At 38.9% G+C, this 24,562-nt stretch overlaps 1 protein-coding gene across 1 annotated transcript in view; it reads left to right on the forward strand.

Moving 5' to 3' along the window:
- Dnajc1 (DnaJ heat shock protein family (Hsp40) member C1) overlaps nt 1-24,562 on the forward strand; it is a 179,958-nt gene that overhangs the window by 115,007 nt on the left and 40,389 nt on the right. The window contains exon 8 of the mRNA XM_060372657.1: nt 644-807. Within this exon, the coding sequence (XP_060228640.1) occupies nt 644-807 (164 nt within the window). The remainder of the gene's footprint in view (nt 1-643; nt 808-24,562) is intronic.

The following is a 24,562-nucleotide window of genomic DNA, read 5'->3' on the forward strand; positions in this document are numbered from 1 at the left end:
ATACATATACACATACATATACATATACACATACATATACATATACATATACATATACACATACACATACATATACATATACACATACATATACATATACACATACACATACATATACATATACATATACACATACACATACATATACATATACACATACACATACATATACACATACACATACACATACATATACATATACACATACACATACATATACACATACACATACACATACATATACATATACATATACACATACACATACACATACATATACACATACATATACATATACACATGGATAAAAAATACATCTTTGACAAAGTTAAAACACTAAATTAGAGCTCTCTCTGTTGTGCCAAATGAAATGTTTTAATAAAAGGTACTTTGAAAAACAAAGGTATGTACAAACTGATAGTGTAAGTATGTCGTAATCACATTGGCAGCATCTGAGTTTGTTTTTAAAAAATGTGATGATTAGTGTACAATAGAACATACAGCTATTTACAGCAAAGCAATTCTGTCTTGACAAAATAACTGTTTATTTGTTCTTCAAAGATATAGTCTATGAATACAATGTTAGAATATTTTTAATTTCTTTTTTCTGAACAAATCTGTTCTTTTAAATATGCTTTTTTAGAACAGAAGAAAGTTAAAGTTAAAAAACCGAAACCAGAATTTCCTGTGTATACACCTTTAGAAAATGCGTATGTTCAGCCTTATGATCATGGAACTTCTATTGAAGAAATTGAGGAGCAAATGGATGATTGGCTGGAAAACAGGAACAGAACACAGAAAAAGCAGGTAATTAAACTTTTAAAAACCGATTTGAGGAGCTGAACGGATATCAAATTCAGAGCCCAGGCAAGCATTACCATTGATCTATGGCCTCACCCTTTGAGTGATTGGTGACTGGTTTGTGTGTCTGTTGTTTTTATAAAAGTTGACCTAACTGTATTGTCCATGGTAGCCTAAGCCCTGTCATCTTTTGCCTTTATCTTCCACATTCTGGGATTGTAGATTAGCACCATTTCTCTGGTTATAAGTAAATGTTTAAACTGATTTTAACTGTTTCGTGAAAAAAACATAAAGTACATTCAGTATTGTTGCACAGTTCAGTGAGCTATTATAAAATGCACCTGTTAACCATTGCTAGGATAAAGGACTAGAACACTGGCCAAGAAGAGACTTCAGATGGTAAAGGCACTTGCCACCAAGCCTGATGACTCAGGTTCAACCTTTGGAACCCACATGATGGAAGGAAAGAACCAATTCCCACAAGTTGTCCTTTGTCTTGTGAGAGGATTTTATTTTTGTAGAATGTTTGGAACCCTTCCTTCACCTTTCTATTTTATAGGATCATTGCAGGAGCTCTGATATTTGTTTTTCTAGAAAAGTATGAAAACTCAGCACTGAATCCATCGAGCTTGATTGTTTTCTTTTAGGAGACCTCATTATTGTTCAGTCTCAATGTATGATACTTGTCTGTTTAAGTGGGTTGCTTAAATATTCTTGCTTTAAATTTTAGAAGGTCATATCTGTCCTGAAATTTGTCTTAGTTCTCCTAGATCTTCTATTTTGTTGGGATATAACTTTGCATAATGTCTCTTAATGACCCTGTGGTTTTCGGTGATACTGTGACATCTCCGGTTTCTCCCCAACCTTACTGTTTTGGAGTTTCTCTTTTCTCTTTAGTTTGGGTAAGTTTGTTAGTTTTATTTTTTGTTTGTTTCATTGATCCTTTCTATTATTTTAATGTCTATTTCATTGAGTTCACCTCTGATCTTTTTTTCCCCCTTTTACTGGTTTTATTTTATTCTATTTGAGACACATCACTAGCTTGTTCTATTGTAATACATTTCCTGTATCTGGCAGGTTCTCATACATTATTTCAATTTTTATTTAATTGTAGGAGTTTTAAAATTTCTCCTGATTCTTCAGTTGACCCACTTTCATTCAGAGTATATTGCTTAAGCTCCCTGTGTTTGTCTAATTTCTGTAGTTCTTTTTGCTATTGATTTTTAGCTCAGTTCCATTATGATATAAGATAAAATAAATTATTTCCATTTTTAAAAATTGTTAAGATTTGCTTTTTGATCTACAGTATGTACTTTTTTGAAAAAGTACCATGTGCTGATGAAGAATGTATGTACTTGGAGTTGGCACAGAATATTTTGTAGGTGTTTATAAAGTTCACTTTCATCTGTAGTGTAATATAGTTGATGTCTCTTAGTTGTTGTTTTCTTTGGTTTTTGTTTGTTTGTTTGTTTTGGTCTGTTTTTTGGTATGAATGGTCACTGATGAAAGTAAAGTCTTCCACTATTGCTTTGGTCTGTTCTCTCTCTTTTTTTTAAGTTTTTTTGTTTTGTTTTGTTTTGTTTTGTTTTGTTTTTTACTTTTTTGATTATTACAATTTATTCACTTTGTATCCCAGCTGTTGCCCCCTGCCTCATCCCCTCCTAATCCCACCTACCCTCCTTTTTCTCCTCATATGCCCCTTCCTCAGTCCACTGATAAGGGAGGTCCACCTCCCCTTCCATCTGATCCTAGTCTATCAGGTCTCATCAAGACTGTCTGCATTGTCTTCCTCTGTGGCCTGGTAAGGCTGCTCCCCCCTCAGGGGGAGGTGATCAAAGACATGTCAGAGACAGCCCCTGCTCCCCTTACTAGGGAACCCCCCTTGGATACTGAGCTGCCATGAGCTACAACTGTGCAGGGGTTCTAGGTTATCTCCATGCATGGTGCTTGGAGTGTCAGTCTCAGAAAAGACCCCTGGGCCCAGGTATTCTTGCTCTGTTGGTCTCCTTGTGGAGGTCCTATTCCCTACAGTTCTTTCTATATTCCCCTTCTTTCTGCACTCTGCCTGTAGTCTGGCTATGAGTCTCAGTATCTTCTTCGATATCCTGCTGGGTAGGGTCCTTCAGCTGTTTCTCTTTTTATGTCTAGTAGATTTTTATGTAATTGGGTGTATATATGTCTATAATCATCATAGCTTCTTGATGAGCATTACCTTTATTTTTTAATATTATATAATACCTTTTAATATAATGTAATATAATATAATAATATTGCTTTCTTTTGTCTCTTCTAATTTTAGCTTAAAGTCTGTCCTGGTAGATATGAATATAACTACACTTTCTGGCTTGAGGGTTCTACTTGTCTAGAATATTATTTATCATCATTACACTAGAGTCAAGGCTAGCTTGGTCTATAGAGTGAGTTCCAGGACAGCCAGGAGTACACACAGAAACCCTGTCTCAAAAACTAAAAGGATCAAAACGAAACAAAAACAACAGGAGAATCACAAATAAGGCAGTAGTTTTCTTGTCTTCTCTTTCTGAGATCAGGTCTTATACATCCCAGGCTGGCCCCAAACTAGCAATGGAGATGAAAATGACCTTGAACTTCTGCTTCCAACTCCCAAGTCCTGGTGGAGACTACTGTCATACACCATCATCTTATTCTGTGGTGCTGGGATTGAACCAGGGTTTTGGACACACTAGACAAGGATTCTAGCAACTGGGTCACATTTCCAGCTCCAATAAAATATTTGACCCTAAATTCTCTTTTTTCTAAAATAGAAAAAGCAGGTCCTTTCATTCTTGTTAGCTGTTAAATGATAGGACAGTTTAAGCCCTATTATATAGGTAATAAGTTGTGGTGTCAAAACTCAACTCTAGGTCTTTCAACCCAGCTGTTTATTTCCAGTTCCCATTATGCTCTGTCAACAGAACTCAGCATGATAAATTACTTGGGTGTTTGATTAATTTAACAATTAAAATACTTACTGGGAGTTTGCTATGCATATCTTTATATGCTTAAGTTCAAACACAGAAACCACAGATGAGAATTTTAGTAAGAAAAGAACAACCCTTGAAACAATGGAAGAAATGCTGCTTAATCTCAGTTTATAGACAATGGTTCTATTTATAAAATAAAGTCCATCTTGAGACACTGCCTTGCCAGAAGCCCAAAGGAAGGGGCCCAGGTCACATGCACTGAAACTCAAACCAACATAAATCTTTCCTTAAACTGTTTATGTCAGGCATTTTGTCACAGAGATGACAGACTGGATACACAGATATCCATATGAACTTTTCAATGCAACAATTAGTCTGTAACATAAAAGGCAGATAGGTGAAGCAAAAAGTTTAAGACTGTTGTATTTATTGTCTGGGAAATAGCAAGAGACTAATACAAGGTGTTAATGAGTCAACATGCACACTGATTATTCTAGGCTATCCTTTAAAAGGAGGAGAAAAGTATATAAGTACACCAAGTTCCTAGGGAAATGAAATATTTTAAATTAATCAAGCCACAGAAAATAGGAGAAACAGTAGTTCATGAAAACATTAGGGAGAAACAGGAAGAAAAGCACTATGGCTATAGGTTCAAACTCCAAAGTAGCAGGAATACCTGTTCAAATTTCCAAAAGCAATAATACTTTAATGATAAAAAGTATAAGTAAACATAAAGGAAAATCAGAGAGAATCTTGGAAAATCCTCATCCATGGGTAAATGAGTCAAAAAGTTTAAAAAGAAATCAAGGGTGTGGAGAGTTGGCTCAGTGTTTAAGAGCATTTGTTAATGCTCTTAAACATTAACAAATGTTTAGTGTAAGAGTCTTTCACAGGACTCGGGTTTGGTTCTCAGCACCCACATGGCATTTCACAACTGTCTACAGCCCAACACCTTCCTCTGACTGCTGTGGACATTGCATATTCATGATGTACCTACATACATGCAGGCACGCTACTCACAAATTTAACATAAGTAAATCTTAACAACCAATAAAGGAAATTAGAATGGTTTTTTTTAAGATTTATTTATTTATTTATCATTTATACAATATCCTGCCTGGAAATTAGAATGTTTTAATCTGAATGAAAGCAAAAAATAATTAAATGTGTAGGCTGTGTAGTTAATACATAATTCAAATAACAGTAAGTATAAAATGTGAAGTAAGTAAAAGGAGTGCTCAGAGGAAATGTATAGCATTAATCCCTAGATAAGATGGGAGTTTTCAATCCAATGACCTAACTACCTTAAGAAACCAAAAACAACAAAAAAAGAAAAACAAAAGCTTATAACAGTAAAAATTTTTGCCCAAATGAATTTGTGAACACGGGAGAGAAAAAAAATGCATCCATAGGTGAGAGCAAAGTCTAAGCAACACTAAAATAATTATTAAACAAGAGAGAAGGAGGAAGAAAACCGTATACTATGAAATCAACAAAATGACAAACATCAACCAACAGCTTTCAATAACAAGTCAATATTAATGGTCTGAATGCTCAAATCCAAAGGCACAGATAGTAGACGGGATGAAAAAGCATAAACCATCATCCATTTGCTGCCTCTACTGAGTCTACCACAGTACACAGGACCAACAGAACTTTAAGGAAAAAGGATGAAAGAGGTAAAAAGTATTTCAGGCAATGGGCCTAGGAAAAACTCAGGTTTTGATATTTGGGAAAATAAATCTTCAGTTAAAACTAGTGAGAAAAGAGAAAGATGGTTACTTCATAGTGATTGAAGGAACTGACTGTCACTCAAGAGGACAATATGATTCTAATCATGTATGTTCCAAATACAGGTATGTTCAATTTCATAGAACATATATTGATGTAAAGTTACAGATTACCTCTAGCACAGCAAAAATGGGTTACTTCAATACCCTACTCTCAAGAATTATATTACTTAGCAATTGACTGGTCTTCCCAACAAAAGTAAGCAAATAAATATATAAATTAAATTAAATAGATCAGATGGACTTGAAGCATCTATAGAACATGCTATTTAAACACTGCAGAGCATACTTTTTTTTTTTTAAAGCAGCCCATGGAACTTTCCCTAAAATATATCATGTACTAGGACACAAGGCAATTCTCAACAAATATAGAAAAGCTGAAATAATTCCTTGTATTTTATCTGGTCACAAAAGAAAAAGACCATAAGTCAACAGCAGAGAAATTCTAGAACATACAGAAAGTCAGATTAAGGATCCACTCACAGTGTAGATCCATCAGGGTGTTGTTTAAAGAAATCAAAGAAAAAAATTTAAGAATAATAGATAGCCCTTATTATATTGAGATATATTTCTTCTATTTCACATTTCTTTGGGACTTCTAAAATGTGGTATGTTGAGTTTTTGCCCAATATCTTCTGTGCATCTATCCAGATAGCTGTGTGTTTTCCATTCTTAAGTTTATTTGTATAAGTTATAACATTTATTGATTTGTGTATATTTAACCATCCCTCTATTTCTAGAGTACAGTTTGATCATGGTGAATAATCTTTTTGATGTGTTCTTGAAATTACTTTGCAAATATTTTACAGCTGCGCTGATCAGAGAAACTGGCTTATAATTTTTCATTTGTTGTGTCTTTACCAGGTTTTGGTATCCCCTTTATAAGATTTTATAATGTTGTTTTGTTTTACATTGCTTTTTAGGGTAATAATTTGAGAAGTGCTGGTATTCTTTGATGGTCTGGTGTAACACACCAGTAAATCTCTCTGGGACTGAGTTTTTTTGTTTGTTTGTTTTTCGTGTTGTTGTTTTTGTTGTTGGGAGGCTTATTACTGTCATCTTACTATTTATTAAAAGATGTTTGTTTATATCGTCTTGGTCATATCCATCCCCAAACAACCCATCTCTTTTAGGTTTTTTTCAATTTCGTAGAATATATGTTTTTTAAAGGTAAGACATAATGGTTTTATAAAATTTTTTTTATTTTTTTCAAGACAAGGTTTCTCTGTGTAGCCTTGGTTGTCCTGTGTTCACTTTGTAGACCAGGCTAGCCTTGAATTTATATAGTTCCTCCGACCTCTGCCTACTAGAGTACTGGAATTACAGGTGAGTGCCACCACGCCTGGCTGGTTTTATGAGTTTCATTGATATTTGTTCTCTTTCCAACTCTAATTTTACTAATATTGTTCTTAGTATTTCTTTTGATAAGTTTGTCTCAGGGTTTGCCAATCTTGTTTGTGTTTTCAAAGAGCCAAGTCTTTTTTTGTTTGTTTTGTTTTTAAATTAATTTCTGCTCTCAATAATTTCTTTCCATCTACTGATAGCCGTTTGGCTTGTTCTTGTTTCTACTAGGCCTTAAAGTGTATCAATAGAATATTTATTTGAGATTTCTTCATGTAGGCATTTTTAGCTATAAATCATGGAAACAATTCTATTTACCATAGTCTCAAAAAAACAGTAAGGAGAATAACAAAAACAAAACCTTTGAATTAACCTAACCAATGATGTGAAAGATCTCTCCAATGGAGACCTTAAAGTGCTAAAGAAAGAAGATAGAAAGACTTCTTGTGCTCATTAATATGAGAAAATGTCCATCCTATCAACAGCAATACATAGATAGACACATGAAATCGCAACAAAAATTCCAGTGATACACTAAATAGTGAAAAACATCGTAAAATTCATACAGAAGTGTAAAAGCCCAGACAGCCAAAGTAGTCTTAAGCAAAAGTAATATTGTTAGAATTATCACTATATCTTATTTCATGCTATACCACAGAGCCACAGTAATAAAAAACAGCATGGTCCTAGCATAAAGCAGGACCTAATGTATGTATCACCTAATTTTTGGCAAGACAGAAAAAAATGCACATTGGAAAAAAGCAGCATCTTTGACAAATGGTGTAGGGAATATTGTCTGTCTTTACATAGAAGCTATAAAACAACATTCTTGTCCCCAATGCTACATAAAAGACAACGGATCGAGGATATCAAGATAAGACTTGAAACTTTAAATCTGCTAGAAAAAAGGTAGAGAGTTACTTTAAGATATCTGCATAGATAAGGACAATTGCTCAGGAAATAAGTCCAATATTTGACAGTTGGGATCTCATGAAATTAAGGAAACTGTCAATTCAGTGAAGAGGCGGCATGGTACTCAGTGGGAGAAAACCTCTGTCTGTGATATATCCGACAGGATTATTATTTAGAATATACAAAAAAAAACTCAAGAAATTCAAGACAACAATCCAATTTAAAAATACTTTATGCTACTAAAAGAGATCTCTGAAAAAGAAGAAATACAAACAGCTAATAAACATTTAAAGAGTGCTCTACATCATTAGCCATTAAAGAAATTCAAATTAAAAGACTCCACATCATGCTGATGGAGAGAAATATTCATTAAAAGGACATCATTAATCTAAACATATATACCCTAAACACAGTTGTACTCAACTTCATGAAATAAAGGCTATGAGATGTAAAGTCAAAGATAAACCCTAGCAGATTAACAATACCTTGAGATTTCACATCACTGCTGTCAGAATGGCTATCAAGAAAACAAATACTGGTGAAGATGGAGAAAAGGGACTTTCTTATCCGTTGTTAGTGGGAGTATAAATTGGCAGCCTCCACAGAAGTCAATGTCAAGGCCTCTGAGAAAGTTAAAGATAGGACTAGCATAAGACTTAGCAATATACCAAAGGACTTCATATCCTGCTACAAAGATACTTGCACCTCCATGTTCAATGCTGCTCTACTGACAATGGCTAGGAAATGGAATTACTTTAGATTTCTATCAACTAATGAATGGATAAGGAAAATGTGGTACATATGCACAATATAATTTTATTCAGCTGTAGAGAAAAGTGAAATTACAAAATTTATAGGAAAATGAGTAGGAGGGTAAAATAATATAATGAGGTAATGCAGACCCAGAAAGGTGAACATCTATATTCTTCCCTCTCATATGTGATCCTTGCTCCAAATTCTTAGGTATATGTGTTTATTTTGGAATGTCTGTAGATGCCAGAAATCAGGACGGGACCATGATAGCTGAGAGAAGCGGCGTAGAAGGGCAAGGGAATAGAAGGGAAAGTGTGTTAGGAAAGGCGGTGTTTGCTGGGACTTAAGGCCTAAGAGGGAAGGGGAGTGGGAAGGGGGTGGAGAAGCGTTTGGTGGCTAAGTTAACCAAATGCGAGATGTATGAATGGTCTTATGGAAACTTGTTACTTTGTAAGCTAATTAAACAAGCAGACAAACAAATGAAAAAAGGAGCTTGAGCAGATTACTGTGCAGGGATAAACAGTACTCCACTGGGAAATATGGGTTAATACATGAGAAGCTCAGTGATACATATGGGATACCTCCCTGTGGGTTACTGGTCAGTGAAGCCCCAGGGCTCTCCCAAACAACACAGCCTATTGCCATAGCTCTGACTGCCCACCAGAATGAGAAGGTTTGGACATAGAAAGAAATCAACTGGAGTTGCCCTGGAAACCTTTGTAGTGCTGAAAGGTGTCCTTTAGGATTTGAGGAGAGAAAAGACATCATTGGAGTTACTTGGCAGTGGATCCTACATGCTGTCCTACTCACTGCAGGCAGAGTGTGTTAACATGATGGCTTTGAGGCTTAACCAGCTATTTTCTATCAGATTAGACTTGAGGTCTCTAGGAAGGAATTCATGCCTGGTACTGTGAACCTGCTCAAATCTCATGGCTAGGGAAGTCATAGGACTTAAGGGAGAAACCTAAACAGACATGTCAAACTGCCGTCTGAATAACTGTTCATATCCATAGGTTAACACTGCTTTTAACTTTGGTCCGAGAAGCTTCCTATTGTAGTGGGCAGCAGCCAGTGTAAAGCCTCAGCTGGTTAAAGTGCCAAGAATAAATGACTCTTGAGTGTCCAGCTCTAAGTAACACATTTATATCAGTACTGCAAGGCTAAGGGATGATGATAAGAAAGAATGCAAATGCTGGACGAGAGGGAGGAGTGCTATGAAATGCTCTCTTCTGGATATGATATAATCACTGCACTCATGAATTCATAATAGCTATGCTTTTTTTCCACAGGACCTGTATAAGATCAAGCTAGGCAGTAATTTCAAGTGGATAGGGAAGTGATCATGAGGCCCCACTCCTAGCTGAGGAGCTATTGGCAATCCATAGCTATGGAGAGGCAGCACAAATTATACTCAGTGGGTTATGAAAACAAAAGACAAAGAAGGTAAAAGAGGAGTGTGTTGAGTGGCTAGGAAGAATGAGAAGGAGACTTGGAGGTCAGTATGATAAGACACTTACGTACATATATGTATAAAATTATCAAAGTTAGCCCCATTCCCTTAACTAGTGGGCCAACATGAAGCCTAAGATGCCCATTGGACTTATCTTCTTCGGGACTGTGCATTGTAGTATATCTATCCTGTACTATATGACTAAAATCTGCTTATAAGTGAGTATATACCATGTATGTCTTTCTGAGTTTCTGTCACCTCACTCAGGATGATTTTTTCTGGTCCCATCCATTTGCCTGCAGATTTCATAATTTCCTTATTTTTAATGACTGAGTAGTATTCCATTGTGTAAATGTACTTTGTCCATTCTTCGGTTGAGGTACATTTAGGTTGTTTCTAGATTCTGGCTATTACAAATAAAGCTGCTATAAACATAGTTGAGCAAATGTTCTTGTTATATGATAGCGCATTTTTTTGGGTGTATGCCCAGGAGTGGTATAGCTGGATCTTGAGGAATGGCTATTCTCAGCTTTCTGAGAAAGTGCCAGATTGATTTCCAAAGTGGTTGTACAAGTTTGCACTCCTACCAGCGATAGAGGAGTGTTCCGCTTTTTCCATATCCTTGTCAGCATATGTTGTCACTTGGGTTTCTTTTTTAGTTTTTATTTTTTATATTAATTACAGTTTATTTACTTTGCATCCCAGCTGTAGTCCCCTCCCTCATTCCCTCCCAATCCTACCCTCTGTCCCTCATCTTCTCCCTGCCCTTCTCTAAGTTCATTGATAGAGGAGGTCTTCCTCCCCTTCCATCTGACCCTAGCTTATCAGGTCTCATCAGGACTGGCTGCATTGTCTTCCTGTGTGGCCTAGCAAGGCGGCTCCTCCCTCTGGGGGTCGAGGGGAGGTCAAAGAGCCAGCCACTGAGTTCATGTCAGAAATAGTCCCTGTTCCCCTTACTAGGGAGCCCACTTGAATGCTGACCTGCCATGGGCTACGTCTGAGCAGGGGCTCTAGATTATATCCAAACATGGTCCTTGGTTGGAAAAACAGTCTCATAGAGGACCCCTGTGCCCTGATATATTTTGTCCTTGTGGAGCTCCCATCCTCTCCAGATCTTACTAATTCCCCCTTCTTTTATATGATTCTCTGCACTCTGTGCAAGGTTTGGTTATGAGTCTCAGCATCTGCTTTGATACACTGCTAGGTAGAGTCTTTCAGAGGCCCTCTGTGGTAGGCTCCTGTCCTGTTTCTTGTTTTCTCCTACTTCCAGTGCCCAATCCCATTTGTCTTATATATATATATATATATATATATATATATATATATATATATATATATAATTTTATTTAACTTTATTTAGTGTGAAGATGTCAGATCCCTTGGAATTACAAACAGTTGTGAGCTGCCATGTGGGTGCTGGTAATTAAACCCGGGTCCTTTGGAAGAGCAGGCAGTGTTCTTAACCATTGAGCCATTTCTCCAGCCCCCCACCCCCAATTTGTCTTTCAAAGTGAGGATTGATTATCTTACCCCAGGTCCTCTTTCTTGTTTAGCTTCTTTAGGTGTACAGATTTTAGTATGTTTATCCTATCTTTCAGGTCCACTTATAAGTGAGTATATACCATGTGTGTCTTTCTGCTTCTGTGACACCTCACTCAGGATGATCTTTTCTAGATCCCACCATTTACCTGTACATTTCATGATTTCCTTGTTTTTAATTGCTAAGCAGTATTCCATTGTGTAAATGTACCACAATTTCTGTTCCCTCCATTGAGGGACATCTGGGTTGTTTCCAGGTTCTGGCTATTACGAATAAACCTGCTACAAACATGGTTGAACAAATGTCCTTGTGTACTTGAGCATATTTTGGATATATAAAACCAGACACACTAAATTGGTTTGAAGAAAAAGTCAGGAAGAGCCTAGAACTCATTGGCACAGGAGACAACTTCCTGAAAAGAACACCAACAGCACAGGCTCTAAGAGCAACAATCAATAAATGGAACCTCATGAAACTGAAAAGCTTCTGTAAAGCAAAAGGACACTGTCATCAGAACAAAATGACAACCTACAGATTGGGAAAGGAGCTTCACCAACCCTATATCTGACAGAGGACTAATATCCAGAATATATAAAGATCAACAAGTTAAAAGGCAACAAATCAAGTAATCCAATTTAAAAATGGGGTAAGGAGCTAAACGGAGAATTCTCTGTAGAGGAATATAGAATGACAGAAAAACACTTAAAGAAATGCTCATCCTCATTAGCCATTAGGGAGATGCAAACCAAAATGACCCTGAGATTTTACCTTACACCCCTTAGAATGGCTACGATCAAAAACTCAAGTGACAACACATGTGGGAGAGGATGTGAAGAAAGGGGAACCCTTCTCCATTGCAGGTGGGAATGTAAACTGGTACAACCACTTTGGAAGTCAATCTGGCGCTTTCTCAGACAATTAGGAATAGTGCTTCCTCAAGATCCCACTATGTCACTTGAGTTTTTTATCTTGGCCATTCTGGTGGGTATACAATGGAATCTCATAGTATTTCTTTGAGAGTCTTGTTTCCTCTTTATATGCCTCTAATAACTGTATAATCCTAGATTTAAGGTCATTTTCTTGTGTTTCAGTTGCATTACAATATTCATTGTTTTGTTTGCGGGGGGGGGGGTTCTGATGGAGCCATCAGATTTTGTTCTTATGGTAGCCTTTGGCCATTTAGTTTTCCATAGCCATGTTTGTTTGTTCCTTGAACCTGCCCCTGAGACTGGGTCTGCCCATCTCTGGTGGCTGGAGTAGTCTTCAGTATGATGAGAAAGGTCCAGGGGAAAAGGAATGGGCATTGGCCTTTTGGATGCAGCCATGCTGGCGTGTGTGTTTCAGAAGGCAGGGTGCAGGTGCAAATTCTTTGAAGGGCAGGGCATGGGCGAATGTCAGGTCGCTTGCTGCATGGTAGGAGCGTGAGTGCGGGTACCTAAGCTGCTGGGGTAGGGAGATGATGTCGAGTGTGGGTGCCTAAGCTGCCGGGGTAGGGAAAGGATGTCAGTGTCTTCTCCCGCGGGTGGCAATCTTGGGGGAGCCAGTGCCTCAGAAGGTAGCTGAGCTGAGGATTATAAGACTACCATACATTGTTCTCCTGGAACTCAGACTAGTCTTGGCTCTGCCATCTTGGACCCAGGATCCCTGTATTTTTATTGTTCACCTGGTCTCCACAAGAAGAGCAATAGAACCATAGTTTGGAGGTTGGGATGCTGTCCCAGGAATCCACATGCTGTCAGGGGAGTGGGAGGGATACGTGTCAGGCTGCTGAAGCAGAGGGTCCCTGGATGTGGGGCTTGCCTTCTCTTGAGTTTGTGGAAAGGGCAGGGGGAATCTTCTGGACCCAGAGATAGTCGTGGTAGGGGGAGGGGCCTGGATTCAATTGTCTTCAACTCCCTTGATGTCCCCTTCTGGTCCTGGAAGCCCCAAAGTCAGTGTTCTGGGTCCAGATGCTTGGATCCGGGAGCCATATGATTTTATTGCCCACCTGGTCTCCACATAGAGACCAGCAGAACTGTGGTTTGTAGGTTGGGATGCTGTGCCTGAAGTCTACATGCTGCCCTCAGAGGAGCAGGAGGGATCTGATGTCTGGCTGCTAGAGTGGAGGGCCCCTGGACCCAGGGGTCTGCACTTTCTTGCGTATGTAGAAAGGGTAGGTGCTGGGCCCACCAGCAGAGTCCAACAGTTCTTGAGTGGGGAGTAAGGATTGAAGGAAAAAAACAAAACAAAACAACACAGTATACATGGGATCTGTTTGAGAGGGCTGCCAGTAGAAACTGTCATACCAGTTTATTCCACAATCCCTTTTTATAGTCAGAGCAAAGCACCTCGATAAAGTGAAGGTGTTCGAGAAGTCAAACTTCTTTACCGTGACCACTTGTCTGTGTGATCCTCATACAAACAAAAGGAAATGAACTTGGCAAAACATCCTGCCTATCCCTGTCTCCAGGTGAAGACTAGAATGGAAACAAGCAGCTCTCCACAGGCAGAGTATCACAGTTCATGGCTCCTGGCCCCAGGAGATGGCCACAGCAGGCCTGGATCTGATAGTCCCCCAACTCCCTGGATGTCCCCTCTGGTCTGGGAAGCACCAAAGTTGGTGTTTTGGATCCAGCTCCTGTTTACTCACCAGTTTCTCAGTCTCTAATCTTCTGCCCCTTAGATGCTATACATGCATGGTCACCGCCATCTTGGACCCCCCAAAAGCTAATCTTTAAAGATCAATACATCATACTCCTAGAGAGCTTGACTAAAAGAGAGAAAATATAAATCACCAATATCAGAAATAAAAGGGGTGCTACCAACAAAGATTCTATAGACAGTCGAAATGATACAAAGACACGAGAAATACACTAGTATACTCAACAACTTAGATAAAATTTTCATACCCCTTAAAAAATAAAAACTAGCAAAGCTTACATGAGAAGAAACTGATGAAATTCCACAAATTTTTCTAGAAAGGAGAGAATATTTCCTAATGCATATTATGAGGACAGCCTCACTTTATATACAAAGGAGGTAACATTATGCTAAAGGCATAGAACAAACCAAAAAGTAACACCTTCTGTACAAACTAGCTTTAGAGAAAAATTAATTAGGCCACACAGCAAACTCTCAAGAGTGCTATAATCAGAAGGCTATCATAAAAAGGACCTATTGTTAAAGACTCAGTTTCTCTGGAGATGAGACAACACTGATCATAATTCAGGGTTCCAATGGATACCCTGGAATTGGTTGGTAAATCAGAGTGATATGATATAGTCATGGCTTGGGGGACTTGTTGACATACGTTTTTAACTGTTTTATTTACATTTATTATGCCTCTACCCCACTTCTCTACCCAACCAAATCCCTTCCAACACCAGGTAGGGAGAAAGAAGATTAGTGGGGAGAAGACGTAGTTCTCTTCAGCTTCTTCCTGCTGTTTAGGGAGGTAGCTCCTTGGGGCAAGTATAATCTTCATTTCAGGGTATTTCCAGTTTCTTCTCAAACTGCATCAATAGCAACCAGGAGCAGCAGGGAGGGGGACCAGCAGCCTTCATCTTCTTCAGAGTTCCCCATCCTCTTTCTGGGCTCTGGCATTTATTCCCTCTCCAGAGGCGTCAGAACTAAAATCTCTGAGCTGGCAAAGAGCCTCTCTCAGAGCTCGCACAAGGGAAATAATTTGCTGCTATGAACAATCTGAGTCAGACCCATATTCCACATCTGGGATTAAAACAAAAATACATGTTCACAATATAACTGAGTTTTTAAAGACACTAGAACTTCCACTACAGGGATTCTCTGACACAAACCCAGAATTTATGCAATGAGGCAGGCACAAAGGCTGCAATGGTGGGTGAAGAGAGTGGAGGGCACAATGGCCAGGGAGATTATCCACTATGGAAGAGGTCTTTTGTAGTTGGTTTTGCCAGGAGCAAGACTGAAAAGTGGAGAGGCTAAAACTTAGTAAATCACTTAGTGGCCATCCGTTAATTGATTGTCCCTTGTCCCAGACATTTGCTATTCCCTAAGGGTGATAGCCATTTTTTGGTTGTCAACTTGACTACATCTGGAATTAACTAAACCCCAACTGGCTGGGTTTTTGAGATATTTTTTCTTAATTAAATCATTGATAGTGGGAAGACCCACCTTTAATTTAGATCTTCTGAGATGGGAAGATTGGACTTAAATCTGGGCTACCTGACAGCCAATTTTTATATAGACATGGAAGGAAGCTCTTGCTCTTTGTCTGCATGCCCGTGTTCTCATGTCATTCCTTCACCAACATGAGAGCCTACTTCAGGATTCCAGCATCTGCTGAAGAGCAGTGGAGACACCCAGCCTCAGGGACTGATCAACTGTTGGAGTCTCAGACTTCCCATTGGTGGACAGACAGCCATGGTTGGACTAGTTGGACCACAGTATCTAACGCACTCTAATAGTCCCCTTTTGTATAGATGCGCTCTGCCAATGCTGTTCTTTGATCAAACCGGGAGCAATACAATAAACGAACAGAGTATTTCCAGCATGACTAGATACCTAGCTTGGCTTCCCCATGTGGCAGTGGGACCACCTGGTCAATAAGGGGTTGCTGTAGCTCTGATAGGTCACTGACCGTGGCTGTGCAGACTGAAAACATAAGGGTGTGCTTCCTAAGGCCCCACAGTCTTTAAAAGCACCATTCGTGAGGAGAATGTGCCATGGCCCTGACATTCATGTCCCCGTGGGTACAAATATTAAAATGACACCAGAGAACAAAGCTTGGAGTTCTATCCCAACACTGCATAGAAACAGGCACAGTGGCACAAAGGAAGTAGAGGCAGGAGGAGCAGAAGTTCAAGGCCCTTCTCTAACAACAACAAAAAGCAGACAGTGTCAGGAGGGGAGGAGGGAGGGGCTTATGGGGGGATACAGAATGAATAAAGTGTAATTGATGAGAAATTTAAAAAAATTCCCCATTCCCCCCTGAAAGAAAGAGAAGACATTTAAGATAAAGGAAGCTTAAAAAAAAACAAAAAAAAAAAAAAAAAAAACAAAACAAAAAAACCACTAAAGACTCAGGAACCTGAACTAAAAGCTGTAATTTAGACGGCAGTAAAAAAATATGGAAGAAAAGGAATTTGGATAGAGCAGCGTACAAGGTAGGCAGGGAGCTATATAAGGATACAGCTTTTGTGAGTCATCACCTTTGGGTGAGCTTTGAGTCAGGCATGCTACAGCACGTAGTCCTAAGACACTCACCAGTTCACTAGGCTAGAATGATTTCTCTGATCTGCATTCAGTGCCTTATCTGGGAGAAGAGCCATGTGTTGGCCTCTCCTCAGTAAGACTGTGTGAGCTGCTGCAGCGATACCTCCCACACAGTTAACTTCTCATCCCTGTTGCAGCTTCAGATACTCTTAATGGTTTACCTTTCATTTTTCTTTTATTGATTTTAAATTATAACTGTGTGGCTTACATGTGGCAGACAAGTACTCTTATCACTGATCTATTCTCAGCTTTAATTTTTATTTTTTTGTTTTTCAAGACAGGGTCTCACTATGTAGCTCTGGCTGTGCTGAAACTCACAAAGGTCCTCCTGCCTCTGCCTCCTAAGTGCTGGGATTAAAGGTGTGCACCGCTATGCCCAGCTCAGCTCTAATTTTTTTTTAAAAAAATTCTTTACTTGAAAAAATGTTCCTGTTTTTGAAATCTTCCTCTAACTTTATTTTCCTTTTTACTTCATTTTTCCTCCTCTTCTTCCCCTTTACCTCCTTTTACTTTTATTCCTTTTAATTTTTTTTTTATTTTTAAATGAAATGCCAGGAATAGGATTCAAGGCCTTGTATAAGCTAGACAAAAATTCTTCCACTGAGCTATACCCTCATTTCTTCCTTTCTAAAAAATCAGACTTACATCCATTATAACATTTACATTATTTTATACTGATTTTGTACCCATTTCTGTTATATGATGCTGGTTATAACTTTGTTTCTTTATGTGATTTGCTTATATTTTCATTTATTTGTTTTTCCGTTTCTCTTCATTTCCGACTTCAGATTTTGCTGTCCCTCTGGCATCTCAAGCATGCTGAGTGGTTTGTCAGTAGCCTACACTTCAGGCCAGCCGTGGCCTAGCTATACTCAGACCGTGGCATATCTGGCGGCTTAAAGCATAGGGGCAGTAAAAGCTCCCAGCCAACTATATTATCTATAGTCATAACTTCTTGGTAAACGTAACCTTTATGAGTATGTGGGTGCCTTCTTTTGTCCTAATTTTGGCTCAAAGTCTGTCCTATTAGACATGTGTAACGGCTGCCCTGGGATTAAAGGTCACATTAAATTATCTTTTAGTAAAACTAAATGGGAGGTGAGCACACATTCCAGTTGCCCGCTTGGCGTGTATACCACGAGCCTCCGTTCCCAAGAGCTTCTCCTAGCCAGGGTCTGCTGACTACAGTGCTGTTAGGCTCATGGCTCCAGGGGAACACCACGGAGGAAGGGTGTGACAGAGAAAGCTGTTTACTTACGGCAGCCAAGAACCTCTTCAGAGACACACTTCCTCAGGGTTGCACAGGTCTGTCATTTCCCAGCCGTCTGTTCAAAATTTAAATCCATAAATGGATTAATCTCCTGATAAAGTTTCAGAACCCTCATAATCCAGTCACTTTTGAAAAGCCCCTCAGTTATCAAACATTTTCTTAGTACATGAACCTAGGGATAAATGACTTCATATTGTACAAAAACAGACAACATGACAGATGGAGGAAGTATAAGATTGTTCTAATCATCTCTAACAGGCGCTGTGATTTGCTACACATGGAATAGCTTGTTTAATCCTTTAATACATTTTCCTCCGTTTTACACAGAGTGTTTGAATATGAAGGCCAGTAAGATCTATTTATTGGAATCATATGCATTTCTTACTTTTTATGTTAAAAAATTAAATTTAGAAGACTTTTACATTATGAACAAGTATAAGCAAATTGGCATTCATCCATCTGTATTAGTCAGGGTTCTCTAGAGGAAAAGAACTAATGAATTGTGTGTGTGTGTGTGTGTGTGTGTGTGTGTGTGTGTGATTTGTTAGAGTGGTCTATAGACATCAATCTGCCTATTCTGACAATGATAGTCTCCTGACAGCAAGGCCAAGAATCCGATCATTCTTCATTACACGCACGTGTATGACTACTTGTTTTCAGTCTATGTTGGATTCTGAAGAAGTAGGCTCTAATACCAGTGAGGAATGCCTTAGCAACGAGACAGATGAACTTGCCAGAGAAAGTGAGGACAGTCCAGCAAAAAGCAAAAGCTTTTTTCTTCTGTGTCCCACCCAAAAGAGAGGCCCAGATTTAGGGTGGATCCCCACACACACACACCTCAAATATTCAACAAGAAAAAACCCCACAGCTGTGCTCATATGCTTGGGTTTCAATTGATTCCAGATGTAGTCAGGTTGACAACCAAATTAGCTATTTCCTATCCACCCCTTGTCAACTTGACACAATCATAGTTCCTTGTGTCATGCTTTATTTTCAAGTGACAACAATAACCAGGTCATAAGATTCCTAACATGATATAACTATCCCACATTCAACTGCAAACACATTATGTATTTGAGAACGGGTAGTATTATCTGTTGAGGGACATCACTTGAGTATCTTAAAACTTAAATACAACAACAACTGATATTATCTCATTTGATGTTACTTTACATGATAAATGAGGAAAGCAAACACTAATGCCTACCTCAGAATATATGTATATGTACACAAACACATTCTTAACAAAATACGACAGAAACACTCATGTCAGTTATAATCCTTGTTTCTGCAGCTGCTCACATAGTTTTAGCTAGTAAGTGTAACTACCTCCCTCTACTACCTATCTTGTATTTCCTTCAACCTCAGCAAGCACCTCAGTGGGTCTGGGCTCTTTTACTGGACAAGTAACCCATACCTTCATACCTGAAGGGTCAGTGCCCTTTGTCACCCTGCCTGGATTAGGTCATTGTACTTTTCCACAGACTTTAATCACAGGACATGGCAGCACCGAGAGGCTCTTTTGCTGCACTCCAGACATGATCTTTCTCCCCTCCCTTGTGGAGAAGCAATCCAGTTCCCCTTTGGTAATCTGGGTGAATTACCCCTCCTAACACTGTTATTCCTTTCTTAGCCTATGGCATAAGAGCATCAGAAGCCCACAGTGGCCAGAGGGAAGCCTGAGCTTCAAGTTCAATGGAATTTTTTTGTGTCTATTAGCAGGAACACTCCCCTCTCTGGAATCAAAATGTATAGCCAGCAGAACCTAAAGTCACAGGAACAAGAAGCAAAAATTTTCCCAGTAGTCACTTAGGGTCACAGTGAGTGGAGCCATTCCATTTTCCATCCCTGATTCCTGGAACTGTGGATCCTTGCTATGGGAGAAAGTGTACCATATGTTGGATGCTGCTTCAAAGCTTATCCTGCATTCTGGAGAAGCCTGCCCAGTCCTTCAGACTGCTGCCACCTAATTGGAACTGTAACTGTGTCTTGACAGGGTCATTCCATATCCTATCCAGCCAGCTACTTTAGGGTCGTGAGGAACACGGTAAGAGCAGTAGGCCCACTGTCACACTTTGCTGGCTGTGAAGTGAAGTTCCTAGGTCAGGTGCAATCCTGTGTGGAGTACCATGACAGTGGATGTGGCATTCTCTAAGTCACAAGTATTTTTTTTTTTTTTTTTGGAAGAGGCATTATATGCAGGAAAAGCAAGTGTAACCAGAGTAAATATCCACTCCAGTAAGGACAAAGAATTGTCATTTCTATGGAGGAGGTGGTCCAATATAGTCAGCCTGCCACTAGGTTGCTGGCTGGTCACCCTGGGGTTGGTACCATATCTGGGGCCCAGTGTTATGTCCCTGCTGCTGGCAGATCAGGCAACTCAGCAGCAGCTGTAGCCAGATCAGCCCTGCCCAGTAGCATTCCATGCTGTTGAGCCCATGTAGACCTTCATCTCTGCTGCCATTGTCACTTTGTTCATGAGCCCATCGGACAGTGACAGAAATGGCTGGGGAAAGAGGCTGACAGTTCACAGAATGAGTCATCTAGCCACTAACTGCTGAACTCCTCTGCTGAAGTCACCTTTGTTGAGCATTTACATAGAATACAAGTATCTTCATGTCCTTCACCCATTTGTAGGGACTGATCTACATACATTCTCCTACATGTCTTTCTTGCCAATTTTCCAGTTATACTCTTTCCACACAGCCAGTTCATTGGCTAGAGCCCATGAATAAGTGAACAGTCACATAACTGACCATTTCTCCTTCCAAATAAATGTATGACCATGTGTACTGCCCAAACTTCTGTCCACTGTGACGAATTCCCTTTCCTGGTGTCTCTAAAGGTTGTCCCAGAACTCATCCATACAAATTACTTCATATTCTTCAGCTCTTTAGAAGGCTCAGGTAATTTCTCTGGAATTTGACATGATTTTTCATTAGCAACAGCACCTACAACATTTTTATAGCAATAAATTAAAGATGACAAGCACCCAAGTGATAGCAATGTTAGATGGATTCAATAAAATTTAAAACATTATTTCTGATTATTTTATAATCACCTGATCTTTCTTTCTTCTTTCTTTCTTTCTTTCTTTCTTTCTTTCTTTCTTTCTTTCTTTCTTTCTTCCATTTGTTCATTCATTCATTCATTCATTTTATATTTTGGTTTTTCAAAACAGGATTTCTCTGCAGCCCTTTCTGTCCCGGAACTCACTCTGTAGACCAGGCTGGCCTCAAACTCACAAAGATCCACTTGCCTCTGCCTCCCAAGTGCTGGGATTAAAAGCGAGTGCCACCACACCTGGCACTTGCCTGATACTTTAAAAATTGGTATTTATCTTTTTATTTACTTTCTAAAATGATGTAGGTAGTATTTTAATCTAGCAAACATATCAAAGTTTTGTGAAATATTTATTCAAATTGCTGATTAATGAAAGTAAGGTTTACTGTCAATAGAAAGCCATAACAATATTTCTACCTTAAGTCTTATACTAAACTCCTTTAAAAATCAAACAGTGCCTTCTTTTTCCCCCGGTGACCTAGTTGTGCAGTATTTGTTGTTGGAAACCTGGATTTCATTCTTGTTCTCGATATCTCTTTCCCTGGGGCTGCAATGCATAAAATAAGAACTAAAACCACCATCCTGCATCCTCATTGCCATCAGGTTTACCCTTGTCAGACTTCATGAGCTAAGCTAGGTGAGCCTAATTAGCATGGGGTGGAAGACCTTGGAGAAAACAGTCCTTGAACCCCAGCGCGCTCTGTGGCACCGGCAGCTCGTCCTCAGGAAGCGGCCTACAGTTGTTACTACACTTCCTCTGCACTAGCTGTTGGTGTGCTTGCTTTAGAAAAGGGTTCTTACAGGTGATGTGTTTTAGTCATTTAAGTAAATCCGTTTATTTTATTTTGCTTTCCAAATTTAAAAGCCTTTTTGGTTTGAAAGACACTTGGTTATATTCTTGAGCAGAAAGTTTCTCAACCAGCAGTGTTGGTTTTTTTTTTTTTAATTTCATAAAAGTCATATTTTCAGAAACTTCTCATTTACCTTTTATTTGCCTATTTTTTGTTTATTTGATAGTTTTTGCTTTGCTTTGTAAATGGTGCAAGACATGAACTTATTTTCAGAACACAAATAATATAACTGTAAATATCCAAAATTATAATCAATTTCTCTTTTCAAGTTGTTTTAGTACATACTCTATACTTGTAAAATTTAATTTAAAACCGTTTCAAATATCAACAATTCTTTGGATCATCAGGAGAGAAGAAGTCAGTCATGTGAGGGTTGAAATGCAGCCACACAGTGGTGGCAGCTTTTTCCCTCAGTTATTGATTGATTGATTGATTGATTTGGCTTTTCAAGACAGGGTTTCTCTATGTAGCCTTGGCTGTCCTGGAACTCACTCTGTACCTTGAACTCACATTGATCCACCTGCTTCTGCCTCCTGACTACTGAGATTAAAGGCATGTGCCACCACTACCCTGCCTCCAGTTACTGAATTTATATTCAGAATTTCTTTTCTAACACTTCTTTATATATGTCTCTGTCTCTGTCTCCCTCTCTCTTACACACACACAGATTCCAGTGTTCACTTCTTTTCAGTGTATACAACTAAATGGAATTGCTGTTTCATGTGATAATTCAATGTTTAGGGTAGAGAAAATCTTGAGTCTGTTGTTGTTTCTTGTTACTGTTTCTGCAGGGTTTGCTGTTACACCCATCCTATTGGTGGTATCTCACTCACAGTAGTTTAATTTTCATTCCCCTAATAACTAATGATGTTAAGAACCCTTGTGAAAGCTGAGCATGGTAGCACACTCCTTTGATCCCAGCGCTCAGGAGACAGAGGCAGATCTCTTGAGTCTGAGGTCAGTGTGGTGTATAGAGAATTCCAGGTCGGCCAAGACTGAATAGAGAAACCCTGTTTTGGGGTTGGGGGTCCTATTTTTGTGAGCATGCTGATGTATACATGTTTCATTGAAGAAATGCTTTTTGGGGGCTGAGTTGTTTTTCTTCTAATTATTGATTCCATAAACCCTTATTAGATACATGATTTTTCTTAGTTTTATAGATTTATCCTCATTTTCTTACAAATTTCCTTTCATGCAGTTTAATTTTTATTAAGTCTAATGTATATGCCTTTTTGTTGTTGTTATAAAAGAATAAAAATCCAATCGTTCTATTTTACCAGTAAAGACTTAGGAGCCAGATGCTGAGATGAAAACCCTCTAGCTCAGAGAGGCAGAGAAAGCACCTAACCAACCTTCCTTCTCAGCTCATGTCCTGATAGAAAAAAGCCCAAACAGATCACTAACTCAGCTGACAGCTCAGGAGGAAAAGGCCAAAAAACCCAAAGGCAAAGGCTTGCTATCTCAAATCTCAAAAATCCCAAAAAGCCAGACAACTAGAGAGCTAAAGCCTTCTACTTCTACATGCTGTCTTAAATACCCCTAAACTCAAAGTCCCTTCTACTTGTTAATCCCTGTCAGCTGGTTTCTTGCTCCACCTCTTGACCTAGGATTTATTTAACTTTATTAAACCTGTATACAGAAAGTTCTTGGATTAAAGGTGTTTGCCAGCCAGCCACTGAGTTCATGTCAGACAGTCCTTGTTCCCCTTACTAGGAAGCCCACTTGGATACTGAGCTGCCATGGGCTACATCAGAGCAGGGGTTCTAGGTTATATCCATGCATGGTCCTTGGTTGGAAAATCAGTCTCAGAAAAGACCCCCTGTGCCCAGATATATTTGGTCCTTCTGGAGTTTTTGTCCTCTAGGGGCAGGGAGGAGATGAGGGAGGGAGGGATTAAGAGGGAATGAGGGAGGGGGCTACAGCTGAGATACAAATTAAATAAACTGTAATTGATATTAAAAATAAAAAAATTATTTTTAAAAAAAAGTGTGTGCTAGAGATGGCTGAACCACATCATAATCACCTGTTCACAAATAAAAAGAAAGTTCTTGGTTAAAAGTGTTCAATAGGACTCAACCACACTAAACAAGAAACAGGATTTTACAGTTCACAATTTTGTGGTTCACAGTGGGATCAAATATCCTGCAATAATTTGTATGCTTTGGTAGCATGTCCAAGAATCCACTATCAAATCAAGTACATGAACATAACCCCAGTAGTTCCTCTCTGAATCTCAGTTTTGCTTCTTATACTAGCTTGTTGATATGTTTTACATTAACTTTTATGTGTGATATGAATCAGAGGTTCAGCATCATTGTTATTGAAAACACTAAAATAAATCCATTTGCCTAGCAAACCTACTGAACAAAAAAATTCCACCATACTGAGGTATCCACCAAAAGAATTAAAAGGAAAAACTGCTTACAATATTGAGCGTGGGCAAAGAGTTACCATGGGAATGTGTGGAAGCCAGCTGTGTACAGTGATGGCAGTTACCTAGAGGTAACAGCCAGTATCTAGGAGAGCTGAACCATGTGCGAACTCTAGCATAAAGCTCATCAGCGCATAGTGAGTACTGACTGAGGGCATGTTTGCCAAAAACATTGTCTTGCTCCAC

The sequence above is a fragment of the Meriones unguiculatus genome, chromosome 19, assembly GCF_030254825.1.
Source record: "Meriones unguiculatus strain TT.TT164.6M chromosome 19, Bangor_MerUng_6.1, whole genome shotgun sequence".
NCBI lineage: Eukaryota > Metazoa > Chordata > Mammalia > Rodentia > Muridae > Meriones > Meriones unguiculatus.